The following is a 24,390-nucleotide window of genomic DNA, read 5'->3' as shown; positions in this document are numbered from 1 at the left end:
CAACTACTACTCTACCAGCCAGCGAAAGTCGTGCTGAACTCCAGTGTAACAGCTTTCTCCTGATGGACAGGAGAAGAGGAGCAATCTGCTACTCGGGGGACAAATCCAAACCAACCTGACAACCCAAGTATCGAACTGCAGTCCCTGGGGGAATCCACCTGAAACCCTCTCCTGGCATCCACTCTGGCACAGAAGCGCTGCCAACCGAGAAAGCCACTGTCTTTCTCCAGTTGATCAATGCGCCCGATGCACAGCAGAAGGTCTAAAGAGCCTGTCCACACATGTGTAAATTGGCCTCCTGGCCCTCTAAGTACAAGGCTGAGTCGTCGGCAAACTCAGCGTCCAGAAGCTCATCTCCCCGTATCGGGAGTGCTAAGCCCCTCAATTCAACCTGCTGTGACACCAAAAATCTGCTCATCGCCTCCGCATAGAACAGAAAGAGAAAGGGGGCAAGAGGACAACCCTGTCTGACCGATCGTGTGAGCATGAAGCGCTCACCTCTACCTCCTGCCAAAAGCACCTGACTGTGAGCCTGTCTGTACAAAGCTGACACCCCTCTGATCCAAGCATCTGAAAAGCCCATCCTACGAAGCGTGCCCTCTAGAAAGTCCCAGTCAACTCTGTCGTATGCCTTCTCAAAATCGAGAAGAAGAATCACAAGGTCCTCCCCACGGAGACGTGCCAGGGCAGAAGCCTCCCAGAAATTGAAGATATTGTCAAGGATATTGCGTTCCTTGACAAAACCTATCTGAGTCCCATGTATAAGGCTCTCCAAAAGTGGCTGAATCCTCAAACTCAGAGCCTTGGCAAGAATTTTGTAGGCTGAGTTGAGGATGGTGATGGGGCGCCACTGTCGAATCTCATCCAAGGAGCCACCCTCCTTTGGAATGAGGTAAATCAGGCCCTCACTCATGCTATCCGGCATCAATCCTGTGTGCAGAATGTACTGAAAGGCACTACAAAGATATGGGCCAAGCAAGTCCCAGTACTCCAAGAAGAAGCTGGGAGTCAGCCCATCCTCACCTGGACAGCTACCACGAGGAAGGGCCCTAAGAGCCGTATGCAGCTCCTCAAGCTGAAGAGGTATCTCCAGCCTCTGGCGCATCTCCTCAATCACAAGACAAGGCATCTGCGCCCCAAACCTGCTCCCTGTATGCATCCTGTCTCTTTGACTGGGGCTCAGCCGTCAGTAGCTCACGGTAAAAGTCAGTAGCAACTGCATGCATATCCTCAGGCTCACAAGCAACTGACCCATCGGGTCTCCTCAGCTGAGTAACCTTGGCATGCGAGTGCCGAGGTCCTACTGTCTCAAAAAAGGCACCTGTCACTCTGTCACCTACCTGAGTCCACTGAGATGCCTGTCGGTGAAAGGAAAACTCATGGCGCCTCTCCTCTGTGCAAGCAAGCTCCTGTCTAGCTTGCTGTAATTGCTCCTCCAGCCATGGATTGTCTGGATGCTGCTCCTGCATCCTCTGTAGTGAAGCAATGCCTCGTCTGAGACGCTGCTCCTCCTCTCTCGCTGCGGCCTGTCGAGCCAAAGACTCCTGGAGAGAAAAGTGGCTAAGCTGAGCTAGGCCTAAGGCCACTCTGTTTGCCGGTAGAGCCTGGCTGTCCATGCCCTCTGTCCAAAGAGCCTCTACCCTCTCTCTGAGTGCTGTGTCCAACAAGACCCGCTCTGGGATGCGAAGCATCGTGCTCCCACTCCTCTGCCTGTCTGCCACTGTGAGGATCACTGGTGCATGGTCCGAGAAGGATGTCCCTGCCAGGATGCCCACTGATCCCCTCAAGTCACTGAAGTGGTCACTGGTGTAGAAGTGATCTATCCGCGATAGATTCACTCCTCCCACTCTGCGGTCTGATCTAGAGAAGGCAAGACTCTCTGGAGGCCTCACAAAGCCAGAATGCTGCCATGTATCCGAGACCCTCAAGGTCATACACAACCTCTCCCAAGCTGCTAACTCGACTCCATGTACAGTAGCATGGCTGCCTCCGATCCTGTCAGAAGGGTCCTCCAACATGTTGAAGTCCCCTCCTACACACCAATGGTCAACCTGTGGCAAAGACTCAACAATCTGTGACCAAAACTCTGAACGAGCACTCGCCACATTGGGCGCATAGATGTTCAAGAAGCCCACAAGGCCACCCTGAACTTGCAAAGTAATCCACTGAGCCCTGCCTGGCACAATAATCCCTTTGCCCACAATGGCCTGCTGCAATGAGTCCGCAATAGTCATACATACCCCACCCTGGATGCCTCCAGGTCCAAAAGCAGCTGACCAAAAGGTATCATAACGTCCACGCAAAATTTGACCACAGGGCCGGATGTGGCTCTCAGACAAATGATGCTCCTGGAGCATAAGGAGATCAATCTCTCCTCCCACAAGGCAACGCTGAAGCTCCTGCCGCAATCGGCCCCGCTGTTGCTGAAACTGGGGCCCACCTAATCCCTGCACGTTCCATGAGACGATCCTCATGGGGAGCGAGAGAGAATAGATGCTGCCGCAGCAGCAAGACGGGCTATCTTCGAGGCAGGCTTGGATGGGGAGTAATCCGCATCCGAGCGTCCTCTAGATAGGCGAGCCTGTAGTGAGTGACTGGCCCAAGCCCAAGCAGAGCGAGCCGAGCGTAAAGCAACCTCCTCTGTCCAGGAGTCCTCATGTATGTATACATAGCAAGGCAAACACTGTGTATCAGCAAAAAAGTACACCACAATGTGCCTACATCCTGCTGAGTCTGGGGGTGTCACCGCAAACTTGGCCAGTGGCCACAAAGTCTGCAGCAAATCTGTAACTCCAAGTTCTCCCATGTGGTGAGAGAACTCGAGAACCTGTGTATGCAACCATCCCACCACTGAGTCGAGGGACCACTCTGTCTCGGTCCTACCGCAGAGAGGAAAGGAGAAACCAACTGCTGAGTCCAAGGACTCTGTCCCCCTAGCGGCGAGGAACAGGGCGTGGACCCTGAAGCAGGCTGCCTCGTGGTCTGCTGCGGAATCGCCGAGAAAGCGAGTGAATCCGTAATCGAAGAAGTCCCAGCGGCGTCGGAGGTCAATGCTCGTCAGACCACGAGGGATAGCTGCAAGGGAAGATGTCTGAATCTGCAAAGGGGGCTGCAAGAAGGGTTGACCCTCTCTCGCTAGGCGACTCGTGGCAAAAGCGTTGCCAAGAGATCTCCTAGCCGCCGGCGAGGGGCCAGTCTCCTTAGTCGACTGTGGTACTGAAGCAAGAGGAGGGGGAGAAGGAGCTAGGGGGGGCGGAGGAGAAGAGAAGCGGGGGGGACGACAGAGACAGGGGGGCGAGGTGGGGAGTGGGCGGGAGCAAAGGGCGGGGGAGGGGATGAGGAGGAAGAGGGGAAATCTGAAGGTGGAGGGGCTGGCGAGGGTGAAACGGAAGAGAAGGCTGGTGTAGGAGGCTCCTCCTGCTCAAGAGGATGAAAGCGGTTCCCCGTGGGAACCCACTGCTGCTGAGTAGGCACCTGAGGGCCACTCTGAGTGCCAGGCTGTTGCTGTGGCCCCTGGCGTCGACGGCCACGGGCCTGCTGCCACCCCTCCTCTGCTGGAGCCCCAGGCTCGGAGGGTGGCTCAGAATCTGTGCGCTGTCGCTGGCTGAGACTGCGGCCCAGCCTTGGCAGGTTGGGGCTGAGGCTGAGGTGCAGGTCGTGGTCTCCTCCATGGACAGGCCTTCCCTAGGTGGCCCATCTGTCTGCAAATGAAGCACTGGTTCGGGAGACCCGAGTACTCCACACTCTGCCTAAACCAACCCCCACTCACCCGAGGCAAAAGGATGACCTTCGGGAGCGTGTGGGTATCTCTGACCAAAACTCGAACTGAAGGGATGCCGGCCGCCTTGGCAGCTACTGATGCTGCCGTACGAGGTGTCTCCAGAACAGTCCCGATGGCGGAGCCAATCCTGGAGAGCAGTGGAAGGTACTCCCTCCGTAAACCCGGAAAGCAGACTGAGATGGGGATGTCTGCCTCCTCTACGAGTACATCCGAAGTCGGGTCAAAACCGTGTCGCCACTGTCGAAAGTGGGCGCGTGATGCTCGGATAGCTAGTGGACTCATAGCTATGACCTTGGAGGCCATCTCGGAAGTCTCGAACTCGATCTGGTAGTACCCCCGTCCGAGGATCTGGACGTCCAAAATCTTGCCCACCTCTGCGAGAAAGCGGGCCTGGAGAAGGTCTCGCAGCTCTCCTCTGCTAGAACGGGTGCCGAGAACCTTGCAGATGACAGAAGTCGCCTGCAAGCGCTCTACCTCTGCGGCAAGGCTCGCTTGCTCTGTCGGCGAAAGAGCAAGTCGAATGGTGGGCTCAGCGGGGTCGGGCGAGGGGGCTTCAGGTGAGTCCCTCTGTGGCGGAGCTGGAGCCTCCATCTGTGTCTACTGCTGAGTCGAAGAAGCGGACGGAGAAGGACAATCTGCAGCCGAGAACGCCGAACACTTGTTCTGAAGAAAAGGTGTTGCAGAGCCGGGCGAGCACGGGTACAGCGGGAGGGCTAGGGGGGGAGTGGGGGGGCAGCGGGAGGGCTAGGGGGGGGAGGGCAGCGGGCGGCAGGGGGCAGGAGGAGGCAGGCTGGGCATGGTGGGGGGCTGGGCAGGGTGGCGCGAGGACGAAGGGGGGGGGGGGGGGGGGCAGCGCGGGGTGGCTGAGGGCAGCGCGAGGGTTAGGAGGAGAAAAGGGGGGGGAGAGGGAGCGATGGCGCAAAAGGGGGGGGGGGGGGGGGGGGGGGGGGGGGGGGGGGGGGGGGGGGGGGGGGGGGGGGGGGGGGGGGGGGGGGGGGGGGGGGGGAGCGTGCTGCAGTCGCGGGCCGAGCAATTCTATAGTTCTTCTCGTCTTCGAAATTTACTGGAGACAACTAGCCTTTTTATGATCCAAGAGTTTCAGGTAGACTGTCCTCTGTCCAAGGAGGCATTTGAACGGTTTGTATGCACACATAGTGCGTATTATGATGGCATGCTACTAGTACTTTCTTTACTGCGGAAATGGTGGAAAAAGCCATTGATAAGATGAAGACAAGAAGAGGATATGATCATGAGGGTTTAGTAGCAGAACATCTGATCCATGCAAGGGATCTACTTTCAGAAGTCCTTGCTCGTCTGTTTAATCGGGTCATGTGTGAAGGATTACCCGAATCTTGGAAATTATTTACTATCGTACCTATTTACAAGTCAAGGGATCGTATGATACCCGGGAACTACCGTACCATGATGGTGGGTCACACATTGACCCGACTGTACGCATCCATTCTGGAACAAAAATTGAGTAGATGGGCAGAGAATGAGGGCATAAGGGCAACAGGACAAGTTGGATTCAGGAGGGGTTATTCCACTTTAGATCACATTCTTACGCTCATAGCCATTATTGAGGAAGGAAGAGCAAGCGGGAGAAGGATGTATTGTTGCTTTGTGGATTTTCAGAAAGGTTTTGATATAGTACCAAGGGCCAGATTGATGCGCAGGATGCAAGAGTTAGGGGTTCCCAAAGAGATTATTTGGGGGATCATGGCCTTATACGGGTCAGTAACTGGTTATGTACGTACTGCAGAAGGGGATTCCGACATTGTTCATTCCACCGTTGGAGTAAAGCAAGGATGCCCAGTGTCCCCTACTTTATTTGGTATGTATATAGATGAGGTATCAGATTACATTGATAGAGAGGGTGACAGAGGTGCTCAACTTGCAGGGTCATGGATCCCTTTGTTGTTGTATGCAGATGATATTGTATTGATAGAAAAATCACCAGATGGAATGTAGAGGCAGTTAGATGCATTACATAAATTCGCGGAGGACAGCAGACTGTCGGTAAATTTGGGTAAAACCAAAGTTATGGTGTTTAACACCACACCACAGTGGGTTAGGAGATCGGCACCTACATTTGCATATGGCCAAGATACAGTAGAGTACATAGATGCATACACATACCTTGGTGTGGTATTTACAGGACCGAAGTTTACTCTTAAGAAAGCAGCGGATGCTAGATTGTCCAGAGCCTCTGCGGCCTTGGGAGGGTTGGAGAGGATGTGTTCACAAGTGCAGTTTCAGGAACCACGAACAAAACTTTGGCTCTTTGATACTGTGGTGGCTTCGGCTATGCTTTATGGGGTCCAGATTTGGGGACCATCTGTGGATCAGGATAATTGGAAGTCAATGGAGAGACCTTTGGTATCTATGATTTCCCGAATGATTAGAGCCAAGGCCTCCGTACCACACGCGATTACCCGAGCGGAACTAGCCGCCCCTCCGATAGAAATTGAAGCTCTTACCAGATCAGTGTCCTTTATACATGGTTTATGGGATACAAATAATTGCCGATATACTAGATTGGCCCTCGAATCCTCTCGACAGTTAGCAATGAAAGGAGATACATCATGCTGGTATGCACAACTGTCCTCGTGGTTTCGGAGACATGGGTTCAGTATGGAAAGATTACCCCCCTTCCAATACTCTCTTGAGGCTCCATCACTGGCAATCACACGAACGGAGATTAATAAAATCATCCGCCAGGATCTTATACAGTTGGACACTAAGAGGACATGGATAGACCCTACACAAGAATTGGGCACGAAGATGGCCGACTACAAAGAAAACTTCCTACAGCTATCTGAAGATGGTTTTGTGATTTGCCCGAGCTACATGGATACCCACCTGTCTCTTGGTTTGAGATGTGCTATTGGTCAGATATGTACATCCTCACACCAGCTGGAAATTGAATTTGGCAGATTTAGGGGAATCCCACCTGAGAGCAGAATTTGCAAGTTATGCGGAATGGAGCCGGAGACAGAATTACACTACATATGCCACTGCACCGTATACTATGAGATACGTGGGCGTTTCCATTGCCTATTTAAAGAAGGATTTGGACCTCTAGATAGAGTCATGCAATACCAAGATCAAAGGTGCTTAGGCCTGTACCTACTGGAACTACATCGGCACAGGGATAATCTAATGAGAAGATAAAGAGCACTACAGCCTCAAAGGCAGATCACAGATTTCTTCGGATCGAGAGAAGCAGGAATGGAAGGAGAAGCAAGAGGCCAGCAGCGAACACAAAGGAGTACCCACATTCATACCAAATGCACCCTCATTGACAGGGCGATTGAGAAATCGAGACGACCACGACCGAGAGGCAGAAGCACACTTCACCGGCGGAGACTACAACAAAGGATTAGAAGCATTCTAGCCAGACACCCAGAATGCTCCTAAGAAGTTTATCTAATACTTTGTATTTAGTTTTTGGCATTTATTTTCACACTTTCACACTTTTCAGACATTGTAACAGACTCACCACTTTTGTATGAGTTTGGTCTCATAGGTCACTCTGGCCTTTTGAAGACGTTAATATAACATTTCATTTCATTTTTTCATTCTCTCTCTCTCTCTCTCTCTCTCTCTCTCTCTCTCTCTCTCATCGATTGGGGTGCCCCTTGCAAGCTGGCCCTTTGCTTTTGGTTTGTGAGGTGTTCTCCTAGTGCCTATCTGACAAGTTTCCAGTTTGCCCCATTTGGTTTAATTTCTTACCCTCTCCAACTTATGAAGTTTTGTCGCAGGGCCTAAGATATTTTAACTTAGCCTAGCTACTTCTCTTCTTGTCAGATTTCAGTGCCGATAGACCCAACCATCTTGTGGCGGCCTGGCCTTGACTCCTGCGGGTGAAACTATCACAAACTGCTGACGTGTCAAGCCACTGAAGAACAGAGCCAACCTGCAAATCCCGGCCAAGAAGCCTAAACCCTAGAAGCAGCAGAAGAAGTTTCACCAACTTGCAAAGTTTGGCTGAGTGGCCTGTTTTAAAAAGAGGAGTTCCCACCAACTTATGGGACCCCGCCCTATGGGGCCCAAGGGACTTAAATCCCCTTGAAATAAAAAGGAGACCACATACACACTCAATCTCTTGCCAAAAAGGTGATGACGTGGCAGTTGTACGAATGCCCATGATACGTCGATGACCTGAGTTCAAGCAATATAAAGAAATACCGAAAGGGGTGCCAAGGTTTGGGGCCAGTGCTCTCTTGGGGTGGAATTCTGCCACTCCTCATCTTGTATGTCGTGCATCTCTTTCAGTTCAGTTGTTATTGAAGTGCTAAAAGTTTGTTTAGTCTGTTCTTTTCTATTGTCAAGTGGTGCCTGTCTTGTGACACAAACTCTTGGTCACATTGGCCATGCAATGTCCAGGCATTTGTGATTTCAAAAAGAGGGTCCCAAAAATCAAAGGAACGAAACCAATGAATAAAATTAGTGTTTTCCAAAGTCTGGTGACATCGACTGGTAGACCAATCGACCACTAGCTGAGAATAACTATTGCACCAACTCAAGCAAGCAAGCGCGAGTGAGACTTCAATTGAGGTCCCACGTGATGTGCCAAAAATGAGAGCACCTACAATAGAGAAATCTGTATTCATGCTTAGTCCATGAAGAGGTAGCCTCAAAGGAGTATGCTAAGACTCTCACTCAGAGTGCTCAATAGTGTATAGTGCAGGTGTAGTAACTCAAATTGTGCTGACTAGCAAGACTAAAGCAATAGAATCAAAATACAGAAATAGAGGTAGCAAGCCTTGATATATTACAAAGACCCAAGTACAAGACGCTAGCTGGCAGCACATTGAGCTCCAAACCACAGATTGTGATACTTGGATACAATTGGGTGTCAAGGCTAGATAGTGCAGGGAAATGTGCTGTGTGTGACTCAAGTCTCTAGACTCGATGAAAGACACTGATACACACTCATGATAATTCACTTCTTTACATGGATACATAAGAGGACAAAATGTCTCTCATGGAAGGTGAGGAGTAGACTGTGTGACTGATGACAGTGGGCGAGGTAGACGCTACGCCACGCTGATGGCCTGACTATCACTCGTCCACCTCACACGATAAGATTAGCCAAGTCAACATAGCAAGTAGGTCCGCCCAGGGCAACAGTCTAGCCTGAGTACTTTGGTCTGCGACAATTCCAAATACTAACACACATTGGATACTAATAGCACTGTAGCTGAGCTTCAAAGCCCCATCGATCTTGGCCAACTTAAACCAATCATGATACTTACGTAGGTGGCAGTGCCTATCTCGTCAACTCCCTTGTGTTGAGGCCAGGCACTCTAATATGCATGGTCCAATTGGCAGAGAGACCGTTTGTCAAAGACCTATTGAAGACCATTAACATTTGGCGTCATTGTCAGGGATTGTTGGCATAAGGTAGTGTAATCAAGGTGTTTTAGGAAAAAATTCCACTAATTTTCCAACTAATCAAGTTAGGATTTTGTATGGCGTATATTAAGTATGTGGATTTTGGGTTGTGCAATGTGTGCTTAAGTCTAGTTTTCCATGACTTAACTTTGCATATCATCAATTTTTAGATTACAGACCCTAATTTGCTACCAACCATTCAGGAATTTTTCTAATTCTAGCTACCTATTCAGTAATTTTTAACTTTTGGTGCTTACATATGGATATTTTCCTAATACGGGGCATCAATTGCAGTTTAATTCTGGTATTTTGTGCTAATCAAATCACAATAAGTTGAACTTTTGAGTGCATTTGCAAGGATTTTGGATTTGAAGACCACATATACACATTTGTGGATTGCTATTTGGGGCTTGAGCAATGAAAAGTGATATGGCCCTTGATTCATAAATAAAATATTCTCTTTTGAGATCCGTCTGATCAGAAGTTCTCCCATGTTCTAACCTTTGTACAACCCTTTGTACCATGCCCTATGAAGAACAGGGGGGCTGTCAATAGTGACTCTGTCAGATACAGGATAGGTGTCTAGTTTAGGGAATATATAGTCCCTCTGTATAAGTATGCCAGACGGTACGATCCTGGGAGGGGCTTCACTCTTGAGATTTTCCCCAAGCTGTGTGCCTTTATCTGAGCTCATCACAAATTATTCCTTGGCACCATACATACCTATAGGTCAAAAAAAGGGTTTTTAACAATGATAAATTATCATAGAAATTGGACACACTTCTTCATTTTCACAACTAATCATTTGTTTTCTGGAATGAGATTTATGATATGCTATATTGTATTGGCCAGTAGAGGCTTGTTCCTTTTTCCAAATCATTAGATTTATGGAACAATTTCTGATATGCTGTGTGGTATGGATTGTCATGGGCTTTTTTCCTTCTCTAGAATATACAAAGAAATTCATTTCTTTCCTAAAACAAAACTACATTTTGACTTGCAAAACATTGATCGAATTTTGTAGCACGCCCAATTCGTGATATAAGGGACTATTATGTGATCAACGGGTCATTTGGAGATCCATGCATGCCAGAAAAATTTCCTTGGACATGGATTTATTGCGAGCTACAAGCAGGCATACCTAGAATTACATCCATGTAAGAGTACTTTTCTCTGTTCAATCCTTTGATAGTTTCTTTGCTCACTCGTCCCATGCTTTGTTCACTCGTATGTGACCAGTCTACTAGTCTAGTGAGGAGCTTTAGAGACTGCTATAGATTAGGAACTCCCAAGGTCATTGTAGGCTGCTGGGTTAGAGATCACACATCAATTGGGCTTACTCACTTGTCTTGTAGGCTTATAAAGAGCTCTCCCCCTAGAGAGACATCCACACGTCCATCCAATACATCTTCCAAAATCATTATCATCCTCAGAAATCCCCTACCATCCTGAAGAAAGATCTGGCAGGGTGTGCTATGAGTCATTCTCCCACACTGCTCTTGCGGGTAATTTATGGATTCGGGATGGCCAGTGTTGATTTATGCTTTCATGGGATCCAAGGCATGGTTCTAGCCCAATTGATGCAACTTTGCCTATTGTATCTTTTTAATGAATACACAGTGAGTATTGACAGACCAAATCTTGTGAGACCGTAGGCATCGTAAGATCATTTTCATCAGAACATTATGAATGCCATTGGATGACCTCATCAAAGTTTTTGTGTGTTTCAGATTCTTGTCCAGATGGTCTCTCATGGGTGTGATATACAGTCAATTCAACAAGTTGCTAGGCCTCACTGAAATGTAGGTAAAATGATGGAACTAGTCTTATGGAATGGTAAAAGCTATTCAAGTAAACAAGAGTGAAGAAAATTTGTCAGACTAATGGCTTGATTTTGGTTGTTTCAGCCATCTTGATAGCAACAATCTAACTGGAATGATCCCTGAATTCAACTCACTAAGCGATTTAATAGTCCTGTATGGCTGCCCTTCTTTCTCTCTATCTATTACTTTTCTTTTCAATGCAAACAGGTAAGAAAATGGCCCTGATTTTATCATAATCTTTATACTCTCTTTTTGTCTCTTTTGTCAATAGCGATCTCAGCAGGAACCGGTTGACGGGACCAATACCAGAGTTTGCCTCTTTGAAGAACCTACAAACTCTGTAAGCTCTCCATGTGCATGTGTGTGCACACACACTATGTTGTTATACTCAGCTAATCTCAAAAATTGTCAGTAAGGTTTGAGTAATGCTATCAACTTGCAAATGTTTAGGAACCTTGAAAACAATCGACTTTCGGGTTCTATACCTGCCACATTAAGCACTCTTCCAGGCTTGAAGGAACTGTAAGTCTCTTCTTGAACCACCTAGGTATATAATGATCTAAAAGTCTATCTACACCTTTTCCTTCTAATCCGTTTCTCAACATTTGTAAATTTCTAGGTATTTGGCAAACAATCAACTTGAAGGAGAAATACCACCATCTCTTTTGTCGAAGCTCAAGGCTGGTGATCTAAACTTCACGTAAGTCACCTTGGTTGGATGTTTAGATTGTGAAGAGAAGTGTGTGTTTGTTGCAGTCATTCTCCCTGGCTCATCTTTGTGGTCTGCCTAGCCAAGGCATATGCGATGCGTCTCAAAAGGCAGTTCGCTTCTCTCTCTTCCTTTCTTTCCCCTAAAAGCTCAAGCTCAAGCGCTCTCTCTCTCTCTCTTGGGATAGATCTTGGTCTATTGGGATAATTTCCTTCAAAAGGCCAAAATGAGCTAAGAGACCAATTTGTTACAAAATAGTCGTTGTCTGGGTACAAAAGAACTAGAACAAAGATACTACTGCTAGAATCCATCCTCATCTGCACTCTGGATGTCGAGAGAGTATGGCTCGAATCCTCTGTTGTAGTCTCCGTCGATGTTGTGTAGCCCCTGTCCACACTTGTGGCCATCTGGATCTCCGTAGCTCCATTGCTCGGTCGATGAGAATGCCGTTAGTGATCGAGTGAGTGTGGGCCGAGCTCTGCAGTGATGGTTGCTCCTCTCGCTGTCCCATATCCAATGAAAAGAAATTTGTAATCTGTCTCTCGAACTCTCTCTCTCTATCTCTCCCAGTAAAGTGTGTCTATATCTGTGTAACTCAAGTAGATATAGCCCAAGACATCTCTGATCCTCATAACTCATGACCCTAGAGAAAGGACCAAAACCCTCTTGGAATAAGCAGTGGAAACGGCCCCGTATCTCATAGTACATTGTGCAATGACATAAGCAGGATATGTAGTTTATGCCAGCTAGAGCTAGAGCTAGAGCCAGAGCCAGAGACGCTCACTCACACACACACACACACAAACACAATTTTTTTTTGTAAATCTTGATTGACTTTACAAGTCAGAAACCTCAAAGTGAAGAAAACCCACAATAAAGAAGTACAAAAGACGGAGCATTGTGATACTCCTAAAGCTAGAAACAATCAAAGAAAATCCTATAAGCTTCAAGAGAGATGTCTCCCACATCATAAGCATAGTGTAATGGACAACAAGTGAAAACTTGAAGTAAGGGATAGGGTCAATTTCTAGTGCATGAAACATTTGAGAGTTACGTTGGTGCCAAATGGTCCACATAACCCAAAATGTGACCAGTTGAAAAGACCACAAACGGAGACTGTGGTTGTTGGAGGACTCCAAAAATCCAGAACCGTCTGTGAAAGATTCCGGAGGGGAAACGAAGGCGGAAAGCAGAGGACACTTACCTAATGATAATCCGGGAGCAACGGCAACCCCAAAGCAAATGCGTAACAGACTCGGAAGCTCCATGACATCTGACACAACAAGAGGAGGCAAAGGGTCATGCATGCAACAAAGTACCAACCGGTAGAGCACTCGCCATGCATCGCCATAAGAAAATGCGTTCTTTGAGAGGTAGGTGATTCTTCCAAACGCGAAGAAACGTTCTTTGCCACCACAACTGCGACTTGGAGAGTGACCATAGTTGATTTTCATGAGACATAATCCATGCATCAGCTTGCAGCAAAGCATGACGTGACCGAGCCGATATGCAGTCCAACGTAGTGTAGGCGATATGCCAATTGAAAAGCCGAGATTCCCCAAGTAATGAAGGCACTAGAGAAACATTGGCAAGTAACTGCTGAATTTGCTGCCACAAATGCCAATAATGAGGTCCCAGCTCATAACGAAGAGCGGCAACAGGAAAAGAAAGAACTTGCCCCGAGTCATCCACCACTTGATCAACTTGACAAATCCCTTTTTGCGAAGAAAGTATGCTTGTGGAAGAGAGCGTTGAACCGGAGCAAGAGAGAATGCTTTACTCCAGTGGATGCTCTCCAACCGACGTGAGCTACCTCTAGGGGATTGGTGACCATGCCAGGATAAGTACGAGGTAATAGCCTTCCAATCTGCAATATAGACAAAGTGAAGGGACATCCCGGAATATGGCCATCAAGGTGTCCAAAGAGAAGAACTTGCCCCGAGTCATCCACCACTTGATTAACCTGACAAAATCCCTTTTTGCGAAGAAAGTATGCTTGTCGAAGAGAGCGTTGAACCAGAGTAAGAGAGAATGCTTTACTCCAGTGGATGCTCTCCAACCGACGTGAGCTACCTTTAGGGGATTGGTGACCATGCCAGGATAAGTACGAGGTAATAGCCTTCCAATATGCAATATAGACAAAGTGAAGGGACATCCCGGAATATGGCCATCAAGGTGTCCAAAGAGATGACATTCCAATACAAAGGGTGCCAATGAGTGAAAGACAGTGTGACAATACCGTCGCATAAATTCGAAACCATGATCGTCCAAGGCTGCTGATCCACCAAAACAAGCAAGAGCATAGCTTTTCGGGCCAAAACATGCCGACATAAATCCAAAATGTTAATCCCTCTCGATTGCTTAGGTGTACATAATTTATCCATAGATAAAAACTGCAACCCCTTCTTGTGGGAGGATTTGCGTAAAAAATGCTTCAGCATAGAAGACATAAGAGACGCAAGGCACCGCTGAGGCCAGGATAAAAGTGGTAGATAGAACTGCACATAAGCCATCCTAATGCATTGGACAATTTTGAGAATCACATGCAATGGTCAGGTTGATAATTTCCAATAGCTAAGATTTAAGTGTAATCTTTGAAGCACCCTGTCAAGTTTCTACGTGGCGGACACATTCCAATCGATCGAATATCCCATGTGGCATACTATGGCTTGAGGGGTAAACAACCTCTCCTAGCCATAGAATCTTATGCCAATCAACTTCATTCAGAGGCAACAACTTGGATTTACGAAAATTAACATGCAGTCGAGCTGCCAAGCCAAATGCAGAGCATACATAATCTATTGTACATCCTCCTTATGGTTTCCATCAGCATAGGCTTGTCCTATGAATAGTTTCCTAGAAGGTAGAGCTAGACCATGCAAACGGCCCGAGGAAGTAAGGGCCTCAAGATGCAACAAAAAAGGGTGCAAAGCAATTGCATAAAGCAGAGCACTAAGAGGACACCCTTGTCTGACTGAATGCCCTAGAGCCCAAGCATTTGTGAGAGAACCACCTAGCAAACCTGCATAAGTGCTCTAAGCATTTAGGAGAAAGACCACCTGTGAAATTTTCGGTCCAAAATCTATCCTCTACATTGTTTCTGCATTATAATCCTAAAACACAGTATTAAAGGCCTTTTCAATGTCAACTTGCATGACCAATACATCTTGTTGAGTGTATTTCGCATACTCCATGCCAATGATGACATTTGCCAAATTGTCAGTAGTGTGCCGGCGAGGTTTGAAACCATATTTGGATTGATGAAGTCCTTGATGCAGGTAATCCTTAATACATTTCACTATCATCTTGGCCATCAATTTGAATACCACCGGCATAAGAATGAAGGGCCGCCAGTGGAAAAACTGATCACAAAAAGAATGCTTTAGAATAGCTTGAGCAGATCTTCCTTCCAAGAAATGGGGACATTTTGCTTCTCCCAAGCCAATTCATCATCATCAGTAATGGTCCCAAGGTAGTCCCAAAAGGACATGAAAAATTCAACATTAAGCTTGTCCCAACCAAGAGATTTCCATCTATCCAGGTCTCGTAAACTGGCATGCAACTCTGCCTCAGTGAACGCTACTTCCAAACTTTGTGCTTGATGTTAAGAGGAGGTGATGCTTCAAAGATCTTCCCATATTGGGCAACTAAAGCCTCTGTCGATTGTTGTGGGGAACTATCTCTCTCTCTCTCTCTCTCTCTCTCTCTCTCTCTCTCTCTCTCTCACACACACACACACACACACAACAGGTAGGTAGGTCCTTGTGTGTGATTCCCTAGTGCTTGACCTTGTCTTCCATTATGATAAGTGGAGTAACCAAAGCAGAGCAATGTATAGAATTATGAATCAAAAAATTACCAATGAGTGATGAAAATTATGGAACGCTCTCGAGTTCCACCATTTTACCTCTCCCTTGTGTGCTCTCTTGGTTGTGTGCCTGTCTACTTGCAAGAGCTCAAACTCTCTCCTTCTCTATACCTTTACAAGAATACCCCAAGAATAGTTGTAGCCAAAGTAGAATTTATGGACATCAACTTTATTTGTGTAGGTTCTAATGCTTAGGTTCTAGGTAGAACAATTGTGTAGAGGCAAACAATCTTTTGTTGATGATTGAATATTTTGTATACAATGAGAATCAATAAGGCTTTACGGTAGTTGGAGGATAGCATTGATGCTTGCATAAACATAAACCCTTGGCATTGCATGAGGCATATTTATAAACAATCACTTTTAAGTCATGGATCTACATGGAAATTTTTCTGCCTAGTCATTCCTCTCAAATTAAATTTGTAACTGTTTACCTCATAAAAACCAAGATGTACTACAGATCCCTCATGGAATACACAAACACTATTATCATTACCACACAAAAAATGCAAGCAGAATCGCTAGACTAAGGAGTAAAACTTGAGGTGGATTCCATGCAAAGAAACTTGTACAGATAGGTAGTCAACATGGTTAAGCTAAAATCAATAAAGAAATTGGTTTTTAGAAAGAATTTTTGTGTTTCGTATATAACTTAGTGCGCTTTATGAAAAATAATGCATATGGATTTCATGTTGTTTCTTATCTGATTGAGGTATCATGTATGCAGGTATGGAGGAAATTCAAAGCTTACATGTAACGGTGAATCTTGTGATTTGTTCATGGCTCCTCCATCACCTCCATCTCCAGCTGATAGTCCCCCTTCACCCCCAAGTGTAGTACCACCACCAAGTTACGCAACAATAAAGAGAACATCTACATTACAAACCTTTTTAATTCTACTGCTTTTGTTCAAAATGCAAGCACTTTTGAGGAAAACCACACATTCCATTTCAAAGTTGTGCCATCCATGATTGAAATAAGAATTCCCATAAAAACCGTTGTATATGACTTTGTATGATTGAAAAGCAAATTCCCATAAGACCCCATTGTACGATTGAAGCAAATTCCCATAAAAACCCATTGTATATGACTTGCGATTAAGAGGGAAAAGATGATTGGTCAAAATCTTATGGTTTAAAGTACCAACTAAAGTTTCAATGAAAGCAACCTGCTCATATAATGCTAGTGTCTCCTACTTAAGAGGGAAAAAACGATTGGTTGAAATCTTATGGTTTAAAGTACCCTATTCGGTCCACCTTTAATAAGTGGAATCCCAACAGATCCCCCCCCCCCCCCCCCCCAAAAAACAGGGCGGTGCCCCCTGTGTACCCTTGGCCTCAAGGCAGTCCCCCACGGTTGCTGGCCTCAAGCCTCACGGGATAACATGAAGGGGAGAGAGGGAGAGAGAGAGAGAGAGAGAGAGAGAGACTATGCCATGCGCATCATCGCCCACCCCTCCTGGTCTCAGTACTCATTGCAGGATATACTCGGTCCACCTTTATTAAGTGGAATCCTGCTTAGATCCGCGTCCCAGCCTCCGTTCTGTTGCATAATCGCCTTCCCCATGCGTCCACGCACACACTTCAAGACCTGCCTGATCGCTCTACTCAGTCATGGAAGTTGCTGCTCCTAGCAGCTCGTACTGGCTTTGGGTCCTTGTCCCCTACGCGCTGCAGGCAGAACTGCACTGTTGGCCTGCATTCCCTCCCCTCCCCCATTGCCCCCTACGAACCGCAACAAGACATCTTTGGCGCCTACACACCTATCGTGGAGCGAGACAGATAGCCCTAGCACAACGAGGGGCACAGCCAGCAGAAGCAGGGTGGAGAAAATGGCCTGAAGGTGAGCTTCCAGGTCTTGAGCACAACAGTACAGCTGGTCGGAGGATCAAAGGTGCAGATCGTGCCAGCTAGGGAAGAAACAGGCGAGAAGCTCAGGCGAAGCAGGTAGCGAGCTGGCTGGGAAAGGTCAGGCTTGAGCTACACCGGCCAGCCAGCCAACTTGCCACGTTAGCACACGACCCTGCAGACCTCCATTCGGCTGGCTGGCTGGCTGGAGCAGTTGCGCTCGTGCTAAGAGATATCAATCACACCGGACGCACGTGCCAAAATGGGGAGGAGGGAGAGAGGGATCTTCCAAAATTTCAATTCTCCTTTTTTAGAGTTGTGTCCCACTGGGCACATGCAATGCACAGGAGGTAGATCACTATGCATTGCAAGCCCGGCCTGTGGGACGACTCTCACATGCTCTCTCATGAAAGCATCCAATGAAAAGAATGCCGGGGCCTACCACTTTTCGTCAAAAATAGCACGAGTCTCTCCATGCGCTATAAAATGAAGCAAATTTCTCGAATTTTGTAGTGCGTGGAGAGCGAGAGTGATGTGTTGGATGTCTGTAGCATGTGTTGTGGGACTAGGTCCCTTGGAGTGCAACGAGGTGTTGCATGCGCTTCAGGCCACCACTGGGATGCAGCTCTTAGTTTATTCTCACTCAGGAGTAAGGACTCTCGAGTCTCAACCCTCTCTTTCCCCCAACCAAAAAATGTGGAGGTTTACTTTTGCCTTTTTACTTTCACTAAGGTTGCAAAAGGATTTTGCTTGATTCCCTTGAAGAAGAAATGTGTGCCACCCTTGCTCGTTCTTATTTATATTCGATTTATCTCTGAGATTCCTCTCTCTCAAGTGAATCTTAGGAACTTCTACCTTGCCCCTTACCTCATAAAATGAAGAAGATTCCTTCGAATCCAACCTTGGAACTGAGCGAATTGAAGCTCGCCTCGACTCTACCCCTCTTAAAAGGGATGTCGGTTTCAAACATGCACGTGTCGCAGAGAATTACTCTATCAACGTTGTTGTACACCACAAGCACAACATCACTCGTGTGCTGAAAGGCTTGCACGTTGCATTTAAGAAACTAGCTTAAGCTCCCGCTTCTACATCTCCCCCCCCCCCCCCCCCCCCGGCACTATCTCACACAAGGTTAACCACGAAGGATTTAGGGCCCAAATTTGGGGGTGTTGAGCGGCTTTGATCTCAGCCGTCCGATCACTTGATCAATTAGGGGTGAACTTGGGGACAAAAATGGTGCCCCGAGTTTACCCCTAGTTCACTCTCCTCGCGGGGTGATGGTCGAACCCAAGATCTCCCGATAGCCACAGGAAAGCCCTACCATCATGCTAGCACGTGTCGTTGTCCATGTGGACATGACACACAATCACATCCTAGTTCAACCCATCCTAGTTCACCCGGACCTAGCTCATCCTAGTTTACCCTGGTTCAATGAATGATGTGATGGCTCAGATTAAAGCCGCTTCACCCCCTAAATTTGGGCCCCAGATCCCCTCTGAGCGAAACCCCCATGCCATATAGTGACGAACCCCCCCCCCCCCCCCCCCCCCCCCCCCCCTTTTCCTTTACCACACCTCCGCCCCACCTCTTTCGCCTCCTGTTTGTGCCACCTATGCTTGCTTTCCGGCCCGCCCTTTCCTTGCTCGATCTTCTCTCAAGCTTTTCCCAATGCGAATATAAAAACAATCTGGTATCTGTTGGAAAATTGTCACATGCACATCTAATCCTATGTGCATGTGGACAAGCTACTTCAAGTCCAGGGTTCAGTTAGCCTAGCTTAGAAAGTATTCTGGCACATTTTGTGAGTCTGTTCGTAGACCATGCATGCCCAGGCACTTAGAGTAAATGCATATCCTCTAGTTGCTCACATCGTGATCATCAGCATTACCATTAGAATCCATCAAGAGCATTTTCCACTACACAAAACCTATTTTCCTTATTTTAGCCATTTTCACTTATTATTTTTAGGTAATTTTTGTTGGGAACTGAGTAGGGCAAATTAACAGAGCTTCTATAAAAGAAAACCGAGCGCTAGTGGAATCTGGCAGAAGAGGAAGGAGAGCAGAGGTATCAATTGCAACAGGCCCTCCAAAGACCTTCTCAAGCAAGAACCTCCACAACCACATACATCAGCGTTTTCAGCCTTAGCAAGCTAGCGGTTTCAACCTTGAACTACCAGCAAGTTCAATGTTTTTCAACCAGCAAGTTCAATGTTTTTCAAGTAGCAAGTACAACATTTTTGACAGCAGCAGTTCATTGTTTTGACAGCTTGCCTCTAGCGTTTTTGGATAGCCTGAATTTCAGCGTTTGTAGCAGCAAAATCAACAGTTGATCGAGCATTTTCAGCAGATAAAGAATAGCCAGCAGATAGCATTTTCAACCAGTCGTCGTCGCCGCTCTCATCGTTCGCCGTCGTCTCCAAACTTAGATCCACCTTACATCATTGTCTCACGAACTTGCATCAACATCTTGTACCAGATTTGTGCAATCAATAGCATATACTTCTCTCGCCATCGAGAGAAGGGCCCTTGGAGGAGGGTTTGAAAACTCTTCTGGTGTCGTATTCTCTTCTCTCTCTATCTCTCAGTCTCAACACCTTCACTCACAGTGCCTACCACTTGTTTGTGATCATTTGCACTCTATCACTAAAGGTATAGAAGGCTCTCCCTTCCTTAAGTAAAAAGAACCCTTGAGCACAATTCGGAGCACTCATTTTGAGCAAAGATCAACTTTCGCTTCTGCTGCACCTTCCATTGCGACAGCAGATCACAAATCAGTCCTAGCGTTAGCAGAAACAGCAGAATTAGTTCTAGCGTTTTTGGACAGCAGAACCCTTGGCGTTTTGTAAATTCACCGTGACAGGACCAGCGCATACATTAGCGTTTTGCGTTTTCATCATCAAGACACCGCCAGAACAGCCATGAACTTTGCAGATCTCACCTTCCCGTAGTAGATCCTTGTCGCACGGTTAGATCAGCCCAAGTTTGCAGATTCGGCCCGAAAAACGCAGATTTCAGCATCTGTGTTTTCTGGGCGTCATCGTCGTCATTGTCGTCATCGTCGTCGTCACCGACGTAGAGTCAGAATTCAGCAGACAAAGATTTGCAGATTTCAGTCCTTAGCGTTTTCAGATTTCATCTCGTCTCCTCGTCGTTCTCATCCTCGTCGACATTGTCGGCAAGTCCAAAGCACTGTAGAGATTTGTGCAATCAATCGTAGACCGCTCTCAGTCTCAACACCTTCATTCACAGTGTTTGCCACTTTGTTTGTGATCATTTGCACTCTCTCACTAAAGGAACGGAAGGCTCTCCCTTCCGTAAGTAAAAGGAACCTTGAGCACAGTTCGGAGCACTCATCTTGAGCAAAGTTCAACATTCACTTCCGCTGCACCTAACATTGGTATCAAAGCTATATGCGAACTATATGCTTGACATAAACCAAGAAAAGGATGCACATCATATGCTATATTGGGCAAATCCCAATTACGTACCTGTTCCACCTTCGTGGGGTCTAGCTTGACGCCTTCTGTAGAAATGATATAACCCAAATAAGTAACTTCTGTGAAAAAAAACTCAGATTTCTTAGCTGCAATGTGCAACTGACACTCATCCAAACGGGTTAGTACCCTTTCGACATCCTTTTGAAATGAGAATATCATCAAGAAAGATGAACACACATACACCAACCATATCGCCAAAACGGCCTACCATGAGATGATTAAAAGTACCCACGACACCTGTCAGTCCAAAAGGCATAACCACATACTCCCATTGCCCTCGCTCTATGCGAAAAGCGGTTTTGAAGATGCCGCTTTTGAATACCCGTACCTGATGGTATTGACTCTTGAGATCGACCTTACTGAAAACCTTTGCCCCATTGAGCCTATCAATGATATACTCAATGCGAAGCATCAGAAACTTGTTTTTGACGGTCATCTTGTTCAATGCCTTGTAATCAACACACAAATGAGACGAACCATGGTTCTTGCGGACAAACAAAATAGGAGCAGCAAAAGAACTTACACTCAGATGTATGAATCCTCTAGCCACCAACTCCGTGAGTTGTCGCTCTAACTCTTCTTCCTGTGTCTTGTTCAAACGGTAGGGAGCCTTACTGACAGGCTATGTCCCCTCCATAAGCTCGATGCGATGGTCCTTCGGCCGCTCGGGTGGGAGATGAAGATCATCTTGCAAAAAGAGATGCTTAAACTTGGTAAACGAAGCTAAATACTTGTCTGGAGCCTGAATGCTCTAGGTAACTAGAGAAGCATAGATGAATGCCACTTGCGTTCCTCATCGTAATTCATGCTTTACCTGCACATGAGAAATGAGAGGCAAAGAATGCAAACCCTCCTCAGCACGAATGCAGCCTGTTACCATTACCTCACTTTAAAAGGGAGAGAATGTCACGTGCACATCTAACTCTATGTGCATGTGGACAAGCTGCTTCAAGTCCAGGGTTCAGTTAGCCTAGCTTAGGAAGTTTTCTGGTACTTTTGTGAGTCTGTTGGCAGAACGTGCATGCTCAGGCAGTTAGAGTAGATGCATATCCTCTGGTCGCACACAACATGATCATCAACATTACCATCAGAATCCATCAGGAGAATTTTCCAATGCACAAAACCTATTTTCCCTATTTGAGCCATTTTTCACTTATTATTTTAAAGTGACTTTTGTTGGGAACTGGGTAGGGAAAATTAGCAGAGCTTGTATAAAAGAAAACATAGTGCTAGTGAAATCTAGCAGAAGAGGAAGGAGAGCACAGACATCAATTGCAGCAGGCCCTCCAGAGACCTTCTCAAGCAAGAACCTCCACAACCACATATATTAGCGTTTTCAGCCTTAGCAAGCTAGCCTTTTCAGCCTTTAACTATTAGCAACTTCAGTGTTTTTCAACCAACAAGTCCATCGTTTTTCAAGCAGCAAGTATAACATTTTTTACAGCAACATTTCAGCGTTTTGACAGCCTGCCTCTAGCGTTTTTGGACAGCCTGAATTTCAGCGTTTGTAGCAGCAAAATCAGCAGTTGATCCAGGGTTTTCAGTAGATAAAGAACAGCCAGCAGATAGTATTTTCAGCCAGCCATCGTCGTCGCCGTCTTCTCCAAACTTAGATCCACCTTGCATCATAGCCTCACGAGCTTGCATCAGCATCTTGTACCAGGTTTGTGCACTCAATAGCATAGACTTTTCTCGCCACCGAGAGATGCGCCCTTGGAGGAGGGTTTGACAACTCTTCTGGTGTCGTATTCTCTTCTCTCTCTATCTCTCAGTCTCAACACCTTCACTCATAGTGTCTACCACTTGTGATCATTTGCACTCTATCACTAAAGGTACGGAAGGCTCTCCCTTCCTTAAGTAAAAAGAACCCTTAGCACAATTCAGAGCACTCATCTTGAGCAAAGTTCAACTTTCACTTCCGCTACACCTTACAAAAATGGTTGAGCAGGGCTTGCAGGTCAGGTTTAACTCTATTGGCCTCTTTGTTGAAGAGCATAAGAATAACGGAAGGCTGGTTGCACAAGGAAAGAAAGTGGATAGAGTGTTTACTTTGGATGTAAATGTGCTCGAGGTGAATGTTTCCATGTTTGCACGAGGTGTAGCTAGTCCACATTTTGAGATTTGGTACAAACGTATTGGTTATGTAAATTTGCAGACGCTGAAGATGATGCAAACTAAAGAGATGGTTATAGGTTTGCAAATATTTAAAGTTGCTGAAATGCAAAATGTTTGTGAAGCTTGTCAATTTGGAAAGCAGGCAAAAGCATTCTTTCCTCATGATAAGCATGTAAGTAGGAATGCATTAAATTTAGTGCATACAAATGTATGGGGTCTGGCAAAGACTGCATCTATGGGTGGATGTAGTACTTTGTGAGTTTCATTGATGACTATACGAGGAATATATGGGTCTATTACATGAAGTAGAAAATCGAGGTATTTATACACTTCAAAATTTCAAAGTTATGGTTGAAAAACAGACTGGGAAACATATAACATGTATGTGGGAAGACGGAGGGGGATAAAACTTCTCCAATGAATTCAGAAAGTTGTTCTGAAAAAACATAGAATTTAAAGGCAGTTTTCATGCAGGTATACTCCACAACAAAATGGTGTTGTTGAGCGGAAGAATAGGCACATTGTTGATGCATGAGAAGAACGTGCCTCATTGTTATTGGGATGAGAGTGTTTCTATAGGTGTTTACATTATGAACAGGACCCCTAATGTAGTATATTGTATAACACCAGAAGATAAGTTTAGTGGTGAAAAATCACATGTATTAAATTTTGAAGTGTTCGGATGTATTGCTTATGTGAATACGTTGGATGAGCTAAGAAGTAAGCTTGATCCGAATGCAAAAAATTGCATGTTCATTGGCTATTCCTTTGAGAAAAAAGGGTATAAATGTTACAATTCTGTCATTGGTAAAGTGAGGGTGAGCAAGGATGTTCTATAGCCAATCTAAGACTGGGGATAGTGAATTCCATGGGTGCCACTGCTTTAGCCCCATACAACATTCTCAATGGTGTCATACTATTTGTGATCTTGTAAGTTGTTCTGTATGCCCATAGTGATAGGTGTCAGGCTCCTTCTAAATTATCTTAGTCAAAATAGTCTTTATAGTCTTTCAGCTTGTCCATTGCATCTAGGATAGTACGATGTAGAGTTTCAATGCTTGATTGAGAAGATTGCAATCAAAATCTGAATATTTTCATTAATAAAATTGGTTTCTTAATTTAAAACTATCTCCACACAATTTAGCACACACCTACTTGGAAAGACCACCACTCAACAAAAATTCACCTAAATAGCTCATTTCACCGCTTCCAACACACACAACACCTCAATCTCACACTCTTTGCACCACACATTGGTCCGCGGGCACACACCTCCGTTGGCACTAACACACACCCAAAGAGCAAGATAAAGAGGGGGGGGAGGGGGTCCGACATCAGAAAGGGGAAA

The 24,390-nt window shown here is 46.2% G+C and overlaps 1 protein-coding gene across 1 annotated transcript in view; it reads left to right on the top strand.

Annotated features, from left to right (window-relative positions):
- The window catches only part of LOC147449026 (putative LRR receptor-like serine/threonine-protein kinase At1g67720), a 102,046-nt gene extending 85,316 nt beyond the window's left edge, over window positions 1–16,730 (top strand). The window contains exons 5-11 of the mRNA XM_086521396.1: window positions 10,206–10,338; window positions 10,912–10,983; window positions 11,089–11,157; window positions 11,276–11,344; window positions 11,455–11,526; window positions 11,624–11,704; window positions 16,309–16,730. Of these exons, the coding sequence (XP_086377522.1) occupies window positions 10,206–10,338; window positions 10,912–10,983; window positions 11,089–11,157; window positions 11,276–11,344; window positions 11,455–11,526; window positions 11,624–11,704; window positions 16,309–16,552 (740 nt within the window). The 3' untranslated portion in view covers window positions 16,553–16,730. The remainder of the gene's footprint in view (window positions 1–10,205; window positions 10,339–10,911; window positions 10,984–11,088; window positions 11,158–11,275; window positions 11,345–11,454; window positions 11,527–11,623; window positions 11,705–16,308) is intronic.
- The last annotated feature ends 7,660 nt before the right edge of the window (window positions 16,731–24,390 follow it).

This window comes from Adiantum capillus-veneris, chromosome 10 (assembly GCF_014529385.1).
Source record: "Adiantum capillus-veneris isolate H3 chromosome 10, ASM1452938v2, whole genome shotgun sequence".
NCBI lineage: Eukaryota > Viridiplantae > Streptophyta > Polypodiopsida > Polypodiales > Pteridaceae > Adiantum > Adiantum capillus-veneris.
The sequence above is the reverse complement of the archived record's forward strand: the minus strand, read 5'-3'. Positions and strand labels throughout refer to the sequence as shown.